General features: G+C 42.4%; 1 protein-coding gene across 9 annotated transcripts in view; it reads right to left on the reverse strand.

Annotated features, from left to right (window-relative positions):
- The window catches only part of CLIC5 (chloride intracellular channel 5), an 81,963-nt gene that overhangs the window by 59,589 nt on the left and 5,153 nt on the right, over nucleotides 1-17,221 (reverse strand). For 3 of the 9 annotated variants that reach the window (XM_083831769.1, XM_083831771.1, XM_083831767.1), the window contains one exon: nucleotides 14,672-15,093. In XM_083831769.1, the coding sequence (XP_083687895.1) occupies nucleotides 14,672-15,007 (336 nt within the window). In that variant the 5' untranslated portion in view covers nucleotides 15,008-15,093. Of the gene's footprint in view, nucleotides 1-95; nucleotides 441-8,367; nucleotides 8,390-14,671; nucleotides 17,164-17,221 lie in introns of those variants that run through there. The other 6 variants (XM_083831766.1, XM_083831768.1, XM_083831770.1 and 3 more) reach the window with 4 other exon arrangements.

Genomic DNA, 17,221 nt, shown 5'->3' on the forward strand with positions numbered 1-17,221 from the left:
GTCTGCTCAGCGCCAGAAAATTAAAGTTCGATCATTAAATAGAAGCCGAGGTGATCCGAGAGCCACACCAGTGTCCAGTTCACAGAGCAGCTTACCTTGACAAAGAGCTCGATTTCAGGGTCCTTTCCTTCCCCATTAGCACGAACAGAGTCTGTCATTTTTCACCCCCAAGGCCACCGGCTGATCGCCCGCTATTAAGTGGCAAAAGGAGGTTTCAGCCCCACAGCGGGTGGGTTTCCCTTCCAAAAAAAAAAGCTCTGCCAAGCTTTCAAAACATCACTCGCAACAATAAAACTCGAAACCGGTGGTGAAGGCAAGTTTGCAGGTGGATAAATAAATAAAAGGCAAATTGCAGGCAGCGGAGGAGCGGTCCCCGCCGCGGGGCTGTACTTCTTCAGAGCAACAAGTGCTGCTGTGCTCTGGTACAGAATCCTCATCTGTCAGAGCTGCACTTCTCACTGCCTGCCCAAAATAGCCCGGAGCATAAAAACAGAGGGTGGGGTTAACTCACAGGGGAGGAGACAAGCTCCTGGTACCTACAGCAGGATCGGTCTCTGAGCAAACAGTTCTGCTCTTCCCGCTTTCCGCGTTTCGGTCGCTCCCTCCCTTATTCTGCAGCTGGGAGCACTGGGGAGATGGGCAGAGGGAAGATCCATGGCAGGCTGGGCTCCTTGCTTCGAGCACTGGGGGTGGTTTTCTTTCTCTTCTGAAGGTGTTTTGTCCTGCTGCTCAGCTGTTCGAAATCCTAATGTTGTTACTGCTGAGGATGGAGAGGGGAAGGGAGCCTGATTTCTTCACCCTGTGGGCTGGATGCTGTGTTGGTGCAAGGGGCGTGCAGGAAGGCAGAGCTCTGCACAGCTGGGAAGCCCTGCATACTGGGAACGGGGTTAAGCAGGACAACGAAGAGCTACAGGGCCTGGGAGAATAAAATAAAATTAAATATTTGGGGCCAAATATTGCTGGACTCATCCCTGGTTGCAGAGTGGGGACTGGTGTGTGATGGCACGCTGGAGCATGGAAGAAAACTTCTTTAAAGGGCTTCAGCCTCCTAACTGGCACACCTACGCTCCCTTCCCTCACCCCGGCGTGACTCAGAGGTCACCAGGCACAAATCCCGAGCGAGAGGTGGCACGGGGCGCGGGGCACTGACAGGGCAAAAAGGCACGGGGAAGGGCAGCGCCCAGGGGCGGAGGGGCCGGGCGGCACCTCCTTGCCTTTGCCATCACCGCCAGCAGGGACCGGCCACCTTCATGCCCTCAAAAAGTCCCTTTGGGGGACTTTTTAATCCCAATGCATGACTTTTTAATTACAAAACGTGCTCCCATTTCAGGACCACAGCAGCTCCCTCTCGCACGCTGGGCGAGCCAGGCATGGCAGGAGCAAAACTGACCTCGTGTGGCTGCGGCACAGGTTTACCCTCCCCTCCTGGCACCCACGGGGCTGTTGGGAACTGTTCTGACATGATCAAACAGTCGGCTTTCCTAAAAGTGCTCCCAGCTGCCAGCCGTCGCGATAATCTCTGATTCCCTCCCTTGACCTCCAGGCGCTTGACACGGGTCCAGGAAAGCAGTGGCCAACATCTCCGCGGCAAGTTGGGGAAACTCTCTGGGAATGCCTATCAACAGCTGTTGCGTGCACTCCCCGAAGCACTCAAATGGTTAACAACCTCGTTACGCTGCTGCAACTGTAATTACAACATAATCAACATCGTAATTAGCGTAAAAGTGCGCTTATGGTTTTTAGATCTAATTAGCACTCATTCAAATAACTGGAAGGTTAACTATAAGAGAATTAAGTGTTATTACTCCTTTGATTTCAAATTTTTACATGTAATTTTTGGACTAGGTACATTAATTACCAAACATTTATAGTATAATTATTCATAGGCCTACAGGCAAACTTCCAAGGACATGGGCTAAGTGTACTTGTGTGTAGCAAAAAGAATCATTGCACTGTAATTATATATTACAGTTATAAAAGTCAGCCAAATATGTAAGTACAGTCACCGTATCTCTGAAATGCATCCATAAATAATATATTATCATCTACGTGGCTATAAATTTTGCTGGAAACTTGTTTTGCTTTAGCATCTCATGCAACAATGTAATTTCCCTTTATTGAAGGCTCCTGAAAATGATGGCAAGTGGGTTGCCCTGACTGAGGTTACCTGTAGCTCCAGCCTCACTGCAAACACTGTTTGGATATTGGCAAGTGCTTTGCACAGTTTATATCACAGGACAGTATATATCAGCTCTGGAAGAAGAAAATACTGCCAGCTACAGTACTGCTAATGCGAAAACAAAGTGTTTAAATAAAATCAGCATTCAAGGTATCAGCACTTACAAAGATGATTTGTGTGGCCTATTTAGATGTCTATTTTAGAATGGAGAAACGTGCCCTAGAAGTGCCTACTTTTTTTTCCACTGGTAAAAAAGGGAGCCCAGGGTAACAACCTCAGATGGAAGGCGTTACAATGGCCAGACAAATCCCACTGTAACTATTAAATAACAGAAATTAGTGCCTGATTTCTACACACGTGTCATCTCCCACTTCAGACGATGTGCATGCCGTGCACCTCTGGAAGTTCCGCTACAGATGCAGCAATTTCTGCAGAGACTCAACATATCAAAACATTTAAATCCTTCCTTCCCAATTACTGTCTGGGTTTAGTCACGCGCTGTAATTAGTCTGTAAAATCAGGATTTTTATACTGAAGCTCAGCAAAGTAGAAAGAAAACTGTGCAGTCCAGGGAAAGATAAGAAAACCTGAAGCTGTTTTCATTTCATCCCAGATTTAAGGTACTGTAGGAACGGGTCAGGCCCCATCAGCTTCATGCTGCTGGTGGGCCACAGAGAGAATAATCCAGCCCACCTCAAAAAAACACTGATTTTCAAAAATCTCCCTCTGGAATCCCAAGAAGAGGCTCCCTGCTTCAGCTCAGGTTTATTATTGCTAATAGAAAGCATCATCCTGAATGTTCATGACAAAATGAAAGCTTAAAAGCAAGCCTCTTTGATTATAGGCCATTTAATTAAATGGGAGTGAATGCAAAGATACATATCAGGGAACAGGATTATCGGGACTCTGTAGCATAGGACCTGCTGTAGAGCATTGTCTTTAGTTACTACAGCTACATTCTGTGAAACACTTAACACTTTCCCACTCCTGAGAGTTACGGTGGAGAAAACAGGACTTAGTTCCTCAAAGGAGGTGCTCAGATCCGAACAAAACAGAGTCTTTGTTCATATAAGTGCTGAGGTGTGTTTTTTTTTAATAGATCCTAAAAGCTTGATTTAAGGTAACCATTGTAGAAGGCAGTGAGTAGGAGGAAATATATATATATTGTATATTATATAAATATGTAATAGTTCAGGAATCTATTCATGCATTTTCTGCTTTGCTGTCATCTAAAACTGACTTATCACTTACATCTGGGTGGAACCTTTTTGACTATAGTGGTTGTTATTGTCCACTTGGCTCTATTTTGTGGTACGAAAATCAGCTCTTTCTTCAGTCAAATGAGGGGTAAGATACTGATAAATAATTAGTACACTCTCATTTTGCTGTGAAGAATGAGTCGCTTAATTTGGCCTATCATTTTCTCGCAAGTCAGAAGTAGCAGAGGCTTTGAGTTACCTACAAGAACATTAGATACCGAATTATGAACTCTTCATAAGCCAAGTCATTATTGTTTGAGGTTTATGAGACATATAAATGAATATGAGCACGCCGTGCCATTAATAAAAGAAGAGGCCAGCTACAGAAAAGGAACCGTCACATCTCCACGTAAGACCGCTATTGTAGGTGCACTCTACCACTATCAGCTTTCAAAGGCCTGATCCAAGCTTCACTTCCAGCAAAGATTTGTCCCGAGGGGGTGAATCAGAGGCCAAGCATCCAGCATGTAATTCTATCGTGGAGCTCTCCAACAGGCCGCTGAGCTACCAAGAAGGATCAGTGCACAGAGCGCATCGCGCGGCGTGCACGTGGTGCCGCTGCCCATTTCGTCTTGTTAGGGCAAGGAATTGCAAGTCTTGTATGACAGAGAACATTTCCTGGAAGGCAGAAACATGATTTTTTTTGATTTCTTTTTTTTTTATGTTGGGAATAAACTTCCACCATGGAGTAACAAAAGAACCAACATCTTGGTGCAGCTGTAGTAAATGGTATTGGGAGCTGCGATTTTTACCTGGGAATTATTTAACTGTTTAATTGCCTAAAAGGAAACCAACCAAGCAGCGAGTGCAGGTACTAATCCAGCATGTGTGAACAGGTTATGAAAATATAGCTTCTGGGGACAGTTCTGAACTACGGTAATTTGCAACTGCATTTATTGCATGCTGGTATCTTTGACATAGCATTTATTGAACAAGCGAACGTGTGAGAAACTGTGAAGCCAAAAATAAAGGGAATTAATTGAATAGCTTTAATTTTCACTTGAATTACAACGTCTCTATCTAGCTCTTGCTTGATCTTCAGAAAAATCAAAAGAGATTTGTCTCAGACATTTGGGGTCGGACTGTTCGCCTCCCCAGAGGCACAAGGCATGCGAGGATGTTCAAAGCACTTCTGAGCCTCAGAGCAAGGCTGGGTGAGCACACCTTTTCCCCCAGTTCCAGAGATGCACACTGCCTCCAAACGTGTTGTTTGGATGGAACAAGGAGGAACTGTGATTTTGTTCCTCCTTCTAAATTGTGCCACACTCAAGGGCATGAAACAAAAGACAGCCATACAACAGCTGCACAGCCTGAATGTCCCAAGAAATGGATGAGGTGGCAAAATCTGGGCCAGAAAAACTTTGCATTCCCCTTAAATGGCATTTTTTTAGATATTCCCCTCTACAGCCATCCCCTAGACATTATAAATCTGTTGTAGCCACAAGCTACAGCAGCTGTCCTTCACCATACGGTGAGAATGCATGATTTTAGCCCTAAAGATCTCTGGACAAAACCGAGCTGCTTAACAAAATGGGAGATCACTAGCATCAGCTCAGATGGCAGTTTCTCAAAGAGAGCTCCATGACATGATTTTTCTACGTAATTACGTTTTCACATGGATGCAGTATCAAACCTCACTGTAACGTTAGTAAGCATTAGCAGCTTCAGGAGAAAAACCCACTGCTGTTCAGGGTGAAGGAGGATTTCATTATGGATAATGATCTCTCTACTTGCATCGAGACAGTCACAGCTGACCATTCACAGGGAAGTGGCACTCGAAAGGTACAACATCATCTCCTAATGCTGCATTCGGTAGAGAGGTTTCTAGAGGACAGAGGTTTGTTTAATTACTATTTTCCCCCAAGCCATCAATTCAATTAAAAAAACATAAATTTCTTCCATACAGGACCAAGACAGCTCTGGAAAGCATTATTGCAGTGGATACAATGGAGAGCATCACAGATCGTCCAGATCTGTAGCTTACATCAATAACGTAGCTGATGAAAAAAGGAATATGGATATCCTCAGCCCTTGTTTTTCAAAATAAGTCCTCCATAATGTTAAGTGCTATGAAGAAAAATAACACCAGGTAAATGTGATATACCCACTGTTGTTGACTCACTGCTGTCATAGAACTAAAACCACGTGATTTTACTTAAAACTCTGCAACAGAGCAAATAACACATATCTCTGTCTTAATTTACAGGTGTTCTTAGTGCAAGTCCCTGTTTAGATTATTTCTGTTCATTTCTCGGTGCACTTCTCATTATGAAATAAATCTGAATTGATTATAATTTGCTGCATGTACATGCAACTAGGATGAAATTCCCTGAAAAGGACCAGCACACAATGCGCTGCTCCCACCCTGATTATTGAATATACAGAGAAAAGGTTTGAAATTGAATGTTCATGCCACGCAGATCTCAGCCTGGGTTTCAGTTGCTCCCAGTAAACAAGGCCCCACGAAGGCGCAATTGCTGCTGATTTCCTTGGATGCATTTGTGTTTCACTCTGCTGTTTAGCGAGCAATTTGGCTAACTGCAGAAATTACGCTCCGTATCGATGCGCATTATTTCTAAAAGATGAAGCCTCAGCAACTCAGTTTGAAATTACTCGTGACTCAAACCAGTTCCCTTGGGGTTCAAGTGCTGGCAGCAGTTCACTTTTAGCTGTGCCAGATGAAGCCGTAACCAACCTGCACAGCAGGTTACGTGCACGCATCTGCACAGCACATTACAGCATCCTCCACGGCATGTGCACTATTTGGCTTAAGAAAGGGGCTTCTGGTTGTTGCCCCCCCAATAAACCCATCTGTGATCACTGTGAAATAGCAGAGGTCAACATCGCGTCGATGGCAGTGCTGTGCGCCTGGGTTAAATGCTGCTGGCTGACCTTGAGCCTCCAGTGGACTGTGTAACCCTTCCATTCTCCTTAGAAAATGCTCATTCATTTTTCATTTCACCTTTGGGTACTTCTGTGCTAAAGTTTCCATAAAGTTTGCCAGTGATCAAGCTCACTTTCCTTAGTGCATCACCTCAAGCTGTTATGAAATGAATGAAGGGTGGTTCGGTCTTTTCTTTCTTCTACACGAAGGTTCAATGTCTTGACATTGTTAGATCTCATTTTATTTTTTCTTTGCTTAAGGACCCCTTTCACAGCCCTGTTAACTCAGACAACAGCATAGATCAAAGCAACGAGGTTAGCTGAGCACAATGTGAACCCCTCTTCAGCAGCGACACTCACAAGTTATTAGATTTCACTGGTGACAATTAGCACCACGCACAGGTTATGAGGACTTCTGAGATCACATCCCTAGGTGAAGGAAGGTAGTGACAATTTTTAACAAGCTTAGCTTAAGCCTGAAGGTAAATCTTAGTGGGAAATTCAGCTCTGAGCACAGTCTGAACAGTGATGGGGTCTCATTTAAGTCTGCCAGAATTAGGAATACTGGGTAGACCAACTTGAAAGAAGAAAGATTTTTCATCTTAAATGGAAGATTTTCCAAAAATTTTTTATCTTTTCCCTAAATCTCAAGATTTCCACAATGTGTATGGCAGGTATCACTCTTATAAGGAACATGTGGGCCTGTGGGTGCTGGCTGTGATATTCCAGTCTCACTTCTCTGACCTTGGTGACAATTACAATGCAACTCTGTAGAAAATGGACTAGCTTTTCCTGGGAGACCTACATTAGTTAGAAAAATGCCAATGATATATGGAGCCCTTTACTCGTTATTAGCAATTTCCATCCATACCTAGCCAAGCAGCAAGTGAGAGTTGGATGCCAGACATACTCATAAATACACATAAAGGCATTTTGTGATGTTGTGAGAAATCCTAAACCCCCCTGCAGAGGAAGGCAGCTGTAAGAGACTCTCAGGTTCTCTTTTGGATTCAGGTTAACACTGAAAAACATCCTTCAAAGAAGAAAGGCAAAGAGTTCAGAAAGGGGAAGTCAGGTGTGCTGCCAAGAGTGACTCCTCTCAGTTCTGTATCTGGACCATATGGGAGTTTCTACCAGCACTACTCATGCTGGTTTTCCTGAGCACAAAAGAAAGACTTTATTCTACAGAATTATCAAACCAGCATCCTCCGCAATTACCTTGTTTGCTATGAGTGATCTCTCAATTAAAACATAAATTAAAAGGTAATTGAATGTTCTTAGGGAAAATGACTAGGCAGTTATAAGTGACCTTTTCAGATAATTAAGTGTATCAGATCAAAACTGAAGACAAGTCAGCCAGGTCATCTGTTGAGGTTGCAAGATATTATAAACCTATTATAGATGAGGGAAAAAAAAACACCCTATAGTTGCACTGAGCAGGAATCCACTCATACAAATTCCATACTGCAAAGCTTCATAAAATCACAGAGGAGGACTCATAGCAACTGGAATTAATCCAGGAGGGAATGATTTATTATTGATGGGGCTGATACTGCCACCTATTTTTAAGTCTCCCTAATGCTTTCCCTGAGTACAATGTTTTCAATTCCATATAACTTTTGCCAGACTATAGAAGGGGAGTTTTTTCACACAGGTATCTGCCTCCTTTATTTATGCACAGTGCTTCAGACATCCAAAGGTTTCTCTTGCAATGCCATCAGCTGCTGAAGTCACTGTTCTCAGTCCCACTGTCTACATTTAAAAAGAAATAGAGATGAAGCTTGAAAGGGAACAGAAATGCAAGAATGTGACCCGATTTCCAACCCCCCCCCCCCACCCCGGTCAGCAGCCAGGCTGAGAACAGACTCCTGAACTCCTCAATGCCACTAGTGCCAAATAAAAATCTAATAAAAACACATCCAGGTATCCAGAATCCCCCAGTTAGAGAACATTCCCTGTGCAGGTAGGTGTGTGCATGCAACATTCCTGCACACAGAGGTACAGGTGCGCTGCCAGCACGCTCCCGAAGCCCTACCACCGGCCCACCTGTCCCGCTGTGCTTGGAAAACCCGTCCTTTGGTGCGTTTTGTTGGTTTTAAAATTAGAACTTGGTTCCTTCCCCTCTGAGTCACGCAGCCCAGCATGCGCCTTTATTTGACGAGTTAATTGTTAAGGGGAATTAAGCAGCAGAGAACGCTCTTGGGCGACCTGTGTGCCCGGACTCGAGGAGCACCGGCTCTCCCTGGCCGGCAGCCGCAGAAGAAAGGCCAGGGCAGCCCTGCTGCGGGCTCTGCTTTTATACTCTGCTATTTTTAGCTGTTATCAGCTGCGGGGCCCGGGGCCAATCAGCGCCCGATGCCTCCAAGAAACCCTGCTCCGGTCCAAACTTCGTTCTCCGCGGTCTCACGGGGAGGAGCCCGATGACCGTGATTTTGCTGCTCCCAACTTGTGCTGGTGGCTACGTGGTCTCGTTTACTCAAGGCGACGCACGCCGAAGTAAATGAGTAGTTAGGACCAGGAGGCAGCTGCTGAGTCAACAGAGACGCTCCCTGCCTGCGTTTGGTGAAAACAGAAAGAATTTAGCTTGCCTCGCGAAGCCCAGCGCGGAATGCGGTCCTGCAGAGTGATACATGGATGAATAAATCAGCCCCTGCGTTTTTGTCCTTTTGTTTTACTAAGGTGTTCTTTGTTATGTCATTTAGGAGCTATGCGCTGTGTAACTAGAAACTGCTTGTTGGGTACTGACAAACCCATCGCCACGGAAAGAGAAGAAAGGCAGGTGCCTGGGCGTATCGCACCTTGTTATCTGATATTTCCCTGGTATATTAGATTAGACCTTTCCACGGAAATGTGACTTTGCAGTGATTTGGGGCTGTGTTGGTGGGATTGTAGCATGGAAACCCAGCCCCTAGGGACATGTGAGGTGCCCAGGGCACCCTGCCTGACCCCCAAGCTGCTGTTGCACAGGGCACAGGTCTCCTACCTGCCAGAGCATCTGAATCCCAAATCGTGTCCTACACCTCAGAAAGAGCAACTTCCAAATTTTTTTCAAATACATTTTAAAATAAATCCAAGAATAGCATAAATGCAGGTGGGCAGAAATCAGAAGAGAGATTAAATACACATATATTCATGTATAAGCTTCTGCTCCTTCTGTTTTCTTCCCAGTCCTCAAGCTACAGGGATAAAGCTCTGAGCTTCTACACACAGATGCTAAGATTTCCTAAAAAGCAGTAAGACAGACAAGGAAACAACTGCATTAGGATTTTAATTAAGGATCCAGAGAGAAGCCCTTTGAACCTGATGAAGTCAAAGTTCAGGACCAGTACCTGTGAGCACACCAACGGGAAAGTGAAAATTAGGCTCTGTTAGTGCTCTGTAGGCAGACTAGGAAACATCATAAAGATGTTAGAAAAATATATATATATATATTGCTGCTGGAAGGAAAACAGGTGTCAGGGTAAGTGAAAAACTGTGAAAGGCACCAAGAAATTAATGAGGCTTCTTCTGACTGACTCTAATGTGTTTACATCTGGACATTTCACTTAAATTGAATGATGTATTTACTTAAATGATGGTAGATATCTTAAACAAGGAAGTTATTAAAATAATCTTTTTTTGCTTCTTGTTTAGTCTAGTTATAAAAGTAGAAGCAACCTGACACAGGATGCAGCTGTGAAAAGAGGCACCTTTGTGGAAAGAAGATACATGCAGAAGGGAATTGCTATGACTGGCAGAAGTGGCTGTCCAAAAAAATAAAATAAAATAAATGATTCGCTTGTTTAGCCCCAAAACACCTGAGGAAGTCTAAGCCTAAACTGACAAAAGAAGTGCCCAATGAAAGAAGGAATGCTATTAGACCATGCTGGCACAAGAACAAGGATGCATTAGCTGCACATGAATAAATGTCATTTGGAAATTAGAGTAAGGTGTCAAGCCACCAGAGCAGTGACATTCTGAAACAGCCTTCCAAAATGAGTAATAATGGGCACTCAGCTTGCAGACGGACCTTTATCTGTTTATGAGTTATGTATTATGTGATGAGGCTGCCTGTGGCACAAAAGGACTCAATTTTGTATCCCAAAAGGTCACCTCCAGATACATGAAATTTTCTTCAGATTACCAGGAACCAAAAAAAATCGTGTTGGTGATTGTGCAAAGATTTTCTCCTTTCTGTACTCCATATTTTTACACATATAAGCAAGCAGGGACTGCTTGGAGGTGACTGCATGGAAGCTGCAACAGAAAATCAATTAACTTGCAAATCAAAATTCTGCTTTCAAACACTGTTTGCCTATATTGAAACCAGACCTACGCACTAAGCAATTTACTTCTCATCTATTTCTAATTGTGCTGTTATATCTTCATGAAGCTCACCAATGTTTGGCAACATTATCAGAATTGTACCAACATTAAAATGTCAACCACAGTTGTATCACTCATCGATAGGATACCTGGAGGTCTAAATAAGAAAACCATACCTGCAGATAACATGTCAATGACTCATGAGACACATGCCTCTTCCTTTTTTCTTCCCCCATAGAAGATAGCTTCATACAGGTTTGTAACATTTGCCATTAAGCACTTGTAAGTATTTTTAAAAAAAATAACACTGATATAGAAACGTATTCAGGTGTACCTTTCCAGCTATGAGAGTGTATAAGACGACATTGAAAATATTTCTGAAAGAACCAGTAAATACAGGTACAGTGGAAATTTCCCCTCTGATGCAGGCTCTTATGATCCAAAGACACAAAACAGGTTTTCTGTTCATGACTAAAATCTTCAGCTACATTTGAACTGGTACCTAAGATAGCAAACCTAGTAAACTCATTTGGATTTTCTCTTCTATGCTGGTGTCTAAAATAAAAAGTAACTATAAAACAAAGATAGTTGAAATACACATGTATGGGGGTTGCTGTTAAAATAAATAAATAAATAAATAAAAAGGATAAGAGTTGACTAAAGTTAAAAAAGAGTGCTGGTTCTCCGTCTTGGAAAGAGGCTAAGATGTCTGAGGTTTTATCCCTTACACTGTCCACTGAACTGTCCAACATCACGATGTTTGTTCACCGTTGCACTTCAACTGTTGCTGTGTATAGACATTGAAAGAAAAAGAGGAAAATTAAATAGCCTGAAAAAAAAAAAACAGTGTGGAGTTTTTTTTCCAGACTGATTAGAGTGAGAAATACCTAATGATACCTACTACCAGAATAAGCTTCTAGTCTAACTGGTCGTCCAAGCTTTAAAACTTATTTAAACTGGTGGCATTCAGCTTCCTTAACTTCAGGTGGTCACCCCGCTGCGTTCAGAGGAGTCTATGGCTTGATTCAGCTGCCTCAGTCTTGGTATCCAGCACCGCCTGAGAGGCCTTAGGAGAGCTGAGAAATCCATAAACAGATATGGGAAAGGATATGTGGGACACTCACGGCCTTCTGCAGAGGCAGCTGGAGCTCAGGAGGGAAAAGGCATCCAAAACTGCAAACTGAATTAGGCCACTACTTGATACAACTAACGGAGTCTGCAGAACAACTAACATTACCCTGCAGCTGGTGCCTACACCTGGCCACACGAAAGAGCATCCCGCTGCACTATTTCAGTTAGCTTTTTGTTGCAAAAGGAGCCTAGGCACCCTGCTGAGACACAGTTAACAGCTTACAGACACCTGAAGTTAGGTTAGGTAAGCCAAAGCCAATCCTTTGTATCTAAAGAAAACAAGGAGCAGGGAGGAAAAGCAGCTTTTTTTACATATATTGTTACCAACTGCTCTGCTGGGACTATCTATTACTTCGTCCTTGTAGAACATCAGTCTCAGTAGAGTTGCTTTTTGGGTATTGTTTCTGCAATAAACAATTAAATAAAAAAAACTACTCTATACTGGACAGAAGCCATTTAACAGCGGACTGCAATGCTAGTTGTCAGGGATTGCATGAGCAAAAAAGTAATCAATCCACAAATCCAATCATTTTCCTCTCCTAAAACGTAACAAAGGACAAAATGTTTCAAAAGAAAAGAACAAGAGGGGCTTGGATAACAACCTTTATTTTCTGAACATCAAAAAGGGAGTCAAAAAAAAAAAAAAAAACCACCAAAAAAGAAACCAGTAAATAAATCCCTTTTTAATTTTCTCTTAGTATGACCTACATATGTGCTTTGTGTTTGCTCTGGCCGCAATCACTGCGCAGTAACATTTCCCAGACAATGCGGGTCCCTATTTTGAAGCTGTTGCTACGTTACTGGGCTGTACCCTGCCGCAGTCGCTGCCGAAGGCGGCCCAGGAGGGGCGGCCGCACGTTGGCTCACGGTCATTTCCACCGGCCGAAAGGGTGCACAAGCAAGGCGGGGGTTTGGCAGAGGTCAGGAGCAACAACTTTTACCCCTTGTATCCAAAAGATTAAGCGAGCTGCTGTTAGAGCACGCGTTCTGTTCATGACTGATGGGCGGGGAGCTGGATGTTATCTGTAACAGAACCGCCACTCGCCAGCTTTTCACACGTACGGACAGAATAATTTAGGGAAGTGTAAATCAAGCTATGAAGAGACCCGCAACACGGTTTTTCTCCTCAGAAATAAAGGTTGCATGCCTACTAGGATTACATGTTAAAACCTAATTGCTTACCAGCCTCCTGTCCATGGCAGGGTCTACCAGGTAGCCACAAAGCCATGTTACGCCTGCATGGCATGGTGCAGGTGTGTTACAGACGGAGCAGTATTGTCTGTGTGAGCGCAAAAGCACTGGTGATAGTATCCTTCACCCCGTATTTACACCAGAGTAACTCTCTGCCTTCAAAAACACGCTGTTTTCACTGGTGGGTCAGGTCACATCCCTAAGAGAAACCTAATGCTCTCGAAGTCAAACGGCAGACACAATCCGTGCGGTAGCGCTGAGTTACAGCTACGTGCAAACAGGCAAGTACTGCATGGTCTAGGTCGTTACAGAAACCTTGGCTGGGGAAACTCCAGGGCTGGAAGATGAACTTTGTCATCCTAAATGTTTAAGGACAAATAAATATGCTGAAGTATAGCAGATGAAGCATCCTGACTAGAGACTTGGGCAAATGATGAATTAAAGAGGCACTTTTTGTAGTATTTATTTGGCACCACTAAATACACTACTTGTACCTGAAAACCAGAACTGAAGGAATATATAGATTAACTGGAGAGAGCCTGGAAGAGGTCAAACAAACAAAAAACCCCACACCACACCTATCCACTCAAAGCCTCAAAATCCCAACTCATGCTTGAAGGCAGGCTGGAGGAACTGTATTTGCTTAGTTTAAGAAAGAAAAAAAGAAATAAAAGAAATTTGATATCTCTCTTCCAGTACATAAAGAACCTAACTATTAAAAAGAAAAAACAGCATGACTGAGAGCAAGATAATTTTAACAAAGGAAAGTATTTTTCCCAGGAAAAGAGGAAAATTGTAGCACCTTGGTGCCCCCCCCCCCCCCCCCCGACTCGCTCCAGCAGCTCCATGTCCCTCTTTTACTGGGGAACTCTGACAGAGACTAATCAGTGTAAGTGCTGACTCTGCATCTCTGAATGTTTTCAAAGTTATAAAAGCATTTATTAGAGGTAGTCTAGATAAGGCTGGAGGTCACGTTATTCAATCACTTGATACTCCAGAGCAATATTTCTGTAGTTGATTGTACTTGTAAACTGCTTTAAATAATAAGACTATCGGGAGAGAAAAACATCCATCAATTTCATTAAAACAATCCAAAGAAGTATCTCTTTAGGCTATTGGCTCTCCATTAGTCATTTCCAGCTATGGACAAGTTAGCTTGAGTGTGTTGCATCTTGGTCTTTAAATCTGCCATAAATGAAGAACCCTGAAAACAGTTCTCGAATCACAAAAATATGTAAATCTAAATATTGAAAGAATTAAAAGACAGACATCTTTCAGGGATGAGCACCTCAGGAGATTTTATTGCCCTTATTTAAACTATATATTTTGTTTTATCTATAGCATTAATAACTATGACATTTGAGCTACTAGATAGCAAAACAGGGGAACAGTTAAACCAGATCAACTGAATCAGTTCAAGTAGTAGTCTAGCTGTAACGGCAGGGAGATCTTGCAGAATAAATGAATTGCTGCCACAACCAGAATACTGCCAGCATACTCATACTTTCAGTTGAGCTGCAGAAATCCCAAGTACCTCCACACAAGTATTCTCTTCCTGTATCTTAAGATGTAAGAGATAGAAGACTGGCTTGGCCTCCTGCAGCAAGCAGGCAGCAGACTTGGGAACAAAGCTGTGGGTAGCTATGTTTTACTGATTTGGAGAACACACAGACTGATTTGGGGTTTAAAGCTAGTGTACTCTGAAAAGCATCCAAGCTCTTACCTTTACAAACAAGAAAATCTCATAATCTTCCTCAAAGTTGTCAGTTTCTCTCAAGTTACTGCTATGGGGGAACTTGAGGGAAGTTGGAGAGTTGGAAGAATTGCTCTGGCTCCGACGCAACTGGAAGCCCGGAGGACAAAAAATGTTGTTCTCAAATGTTCTGTCCTCCACATCTTTATCTTCCTGAGTTGGGCTCATCGGATCCATCCCCTGGAACGGGTGGTCATCTTCAGCGCTGTGTTCAGAGGAAGATCCAATCTCCCCATCAGCCTCATGCTGAGAAGCCACAGAATTACTGCGGCTGTTTTCTGGGCTCTCCTGACTACAATCCATCATCTCTGCGTCAGTAGTGGTGGAAGAAGGAGAAGCTGGATCTTCAGCGACATGATTGTAAAGATGATCCCCTTTGTCTTCCTCATAGTCTGGAATCTCAAAGATACTGGTGTCATTAACATTTTGATCAATGCTGGTAGAGATCTGATTTTCCATGACTGCTGGCTGGTGAGTTTACCTGCCTTCTGGTACCTTAAAAGACTACAACTAAAGTGAGATGTTGACAGATAAACGCTCTTTAGGAGGAAGCAGAGTCTGCGGTACGCTTTTTGAATGCTCTGCTACACATGACAGATCTCCAACAATAATTTACTAAGACCTTTAAATCAACAACTACACTTCCGCTGAAGTAAATGATACGGTTGTCTCACTTTTAACCCCTTTCTTGATCTGACTGTTGGTAATTATATCTTAGGCTTTAGAATCACTTTTTGTTGTTCCTCTTATCTCCTGGGCAAGTAGAGTGAAAAGAAAGCTGAAGCACCTAACAATATTAGAAAGCTATGGTAAAAAATACATAGTATTTCACTTGTGTAAGGAGGTAGAAATGCAGACTTCACTCATTTACTCATCTTCTCAACACACTAAAGCCTAGCGTCAAGGAAAAGCAAGGCAAAATTGCCTCAACAACATGAGCAATCTGCAGCATTTCAGTGGTTACTTAAAACATCATCAATATCATCAACAAATCATGAATGATCATTATAAATAAAACAATTTTTTTTTTAAATCATAAAATGCTCTATCCAGAAGAAACAGACAACATACTTTAACACTTTCCAGTTTTGCCACGGGTTCACTTTAGGACCTTGAACCAGGTCCTTTTTTTTATCACCTTCATCCTCTCATCTGTAAACTATGGCCCAAACTGTAAATGACTTGTGAGCCTTGAAGTCTAGGAAAACAAAGCACTGAGTAAGTGTTAACTATTATCACGTACACTTACAGTTTAGTAAGTCATTACTTCTAATCACATTTACCTTGCATATCTCCGTATTTATAAAACATAGACCCAAGTTTCCAAAGTTGGGTTAATTCCACTTGACTTTTGCAATCTAGTTATCCACCTTTTTTTTTTCTCTAAGGAATGGAGACACTCACAAATCTCCACAAAATCTTCAGCGGATGAATACAACCAGCTTTGGGACAGGATGCTCTGACCTCTAAAAGACCTAGATCTGAATTTACCAGAATTATGAGAGCTTCAGATCTTACTGTCTAAAGATTTCTTACCTATATGCTTACTGCCTCTTGGTTATGCAGATTACTAAGAAAATACATTGAATTTAACTATGTTTAATCTTATGGGTTTGAGCCAAAAAAAAAAAAAAAAAACTAAAGTGGGGGGCGGGGGTCATTCTCTTGACCCATCATGTTGAGGTTAGGGTTCACTTAAAATCCTTAAAACTTCCTGAGATGCAACTGTCTCAGCTACGTTGGATTTCTAAAAGTAACCAGAAGAGAGGTTAAAGAGAAAGATCGTGATTCCAGCTATCTATCTCCAACCAGAACAACCAGGGGAATGCATGTTGTTTCACGTGGTAGAGTAACAGCTGCTGCCTTGCCTGAGATTTATGACTGTAGTTTACTGTCATTATTCTTACATTGAACTTTTTAGATTGCTAATAAAGTTAAATATCAAAAGCAAACCAATAATTCAGCTTATTAAACTTGGTTTCACCTTCCAAGGCTCTTAGATAATCTGGAAAGCACCAAAATCATACTCACATCCGTGTTTAATCACTGTAACAGTGAGGAAAACCACTACAGCAGAATCTGAATTCTCTATATGGAACCAGAAATATCATAGAAAGATGCAAGCATCAGAGATCAATGAGATCTTGTCGCTCACGAGTGCACGAGACCTAAATGATTCTGAAATGTGTGCTGTGTAATCCATATTGCAAACTCCCAGCATTAAAAGTCAGCTATTAGGCTACCAATAAAAATGTAAAAATAATGAATTTAAATTACTGCTCGAATTACTGCTGTCATGACATTTAGTTCATTAAGCAAACTTACAGACTTAACTTTTCTACTATGAGATGCCTGTAGAATGATTTATATCCAGAAACTGGTGCTTTAAGTAAAACAGAAGTTAAATTCTGGTTTTGTTGAAGGATTTTTCCTATCAAGTGAAAATAAATTCAGTATTATTAGGGACAACATAAATTCAGTATTATTAGGGACAAAAACAAAACAAACAAAAAAAAACCA

This window comes from Anser anser (genome assembly GCF_964211835.1).
Source record: "Anser anser genome assembly, chromosome: 3".
NCBI lineage: Eukaryota > Metazoa > Chordata > Aves > Anseriformes > Anatidae > Anser > Anser anser.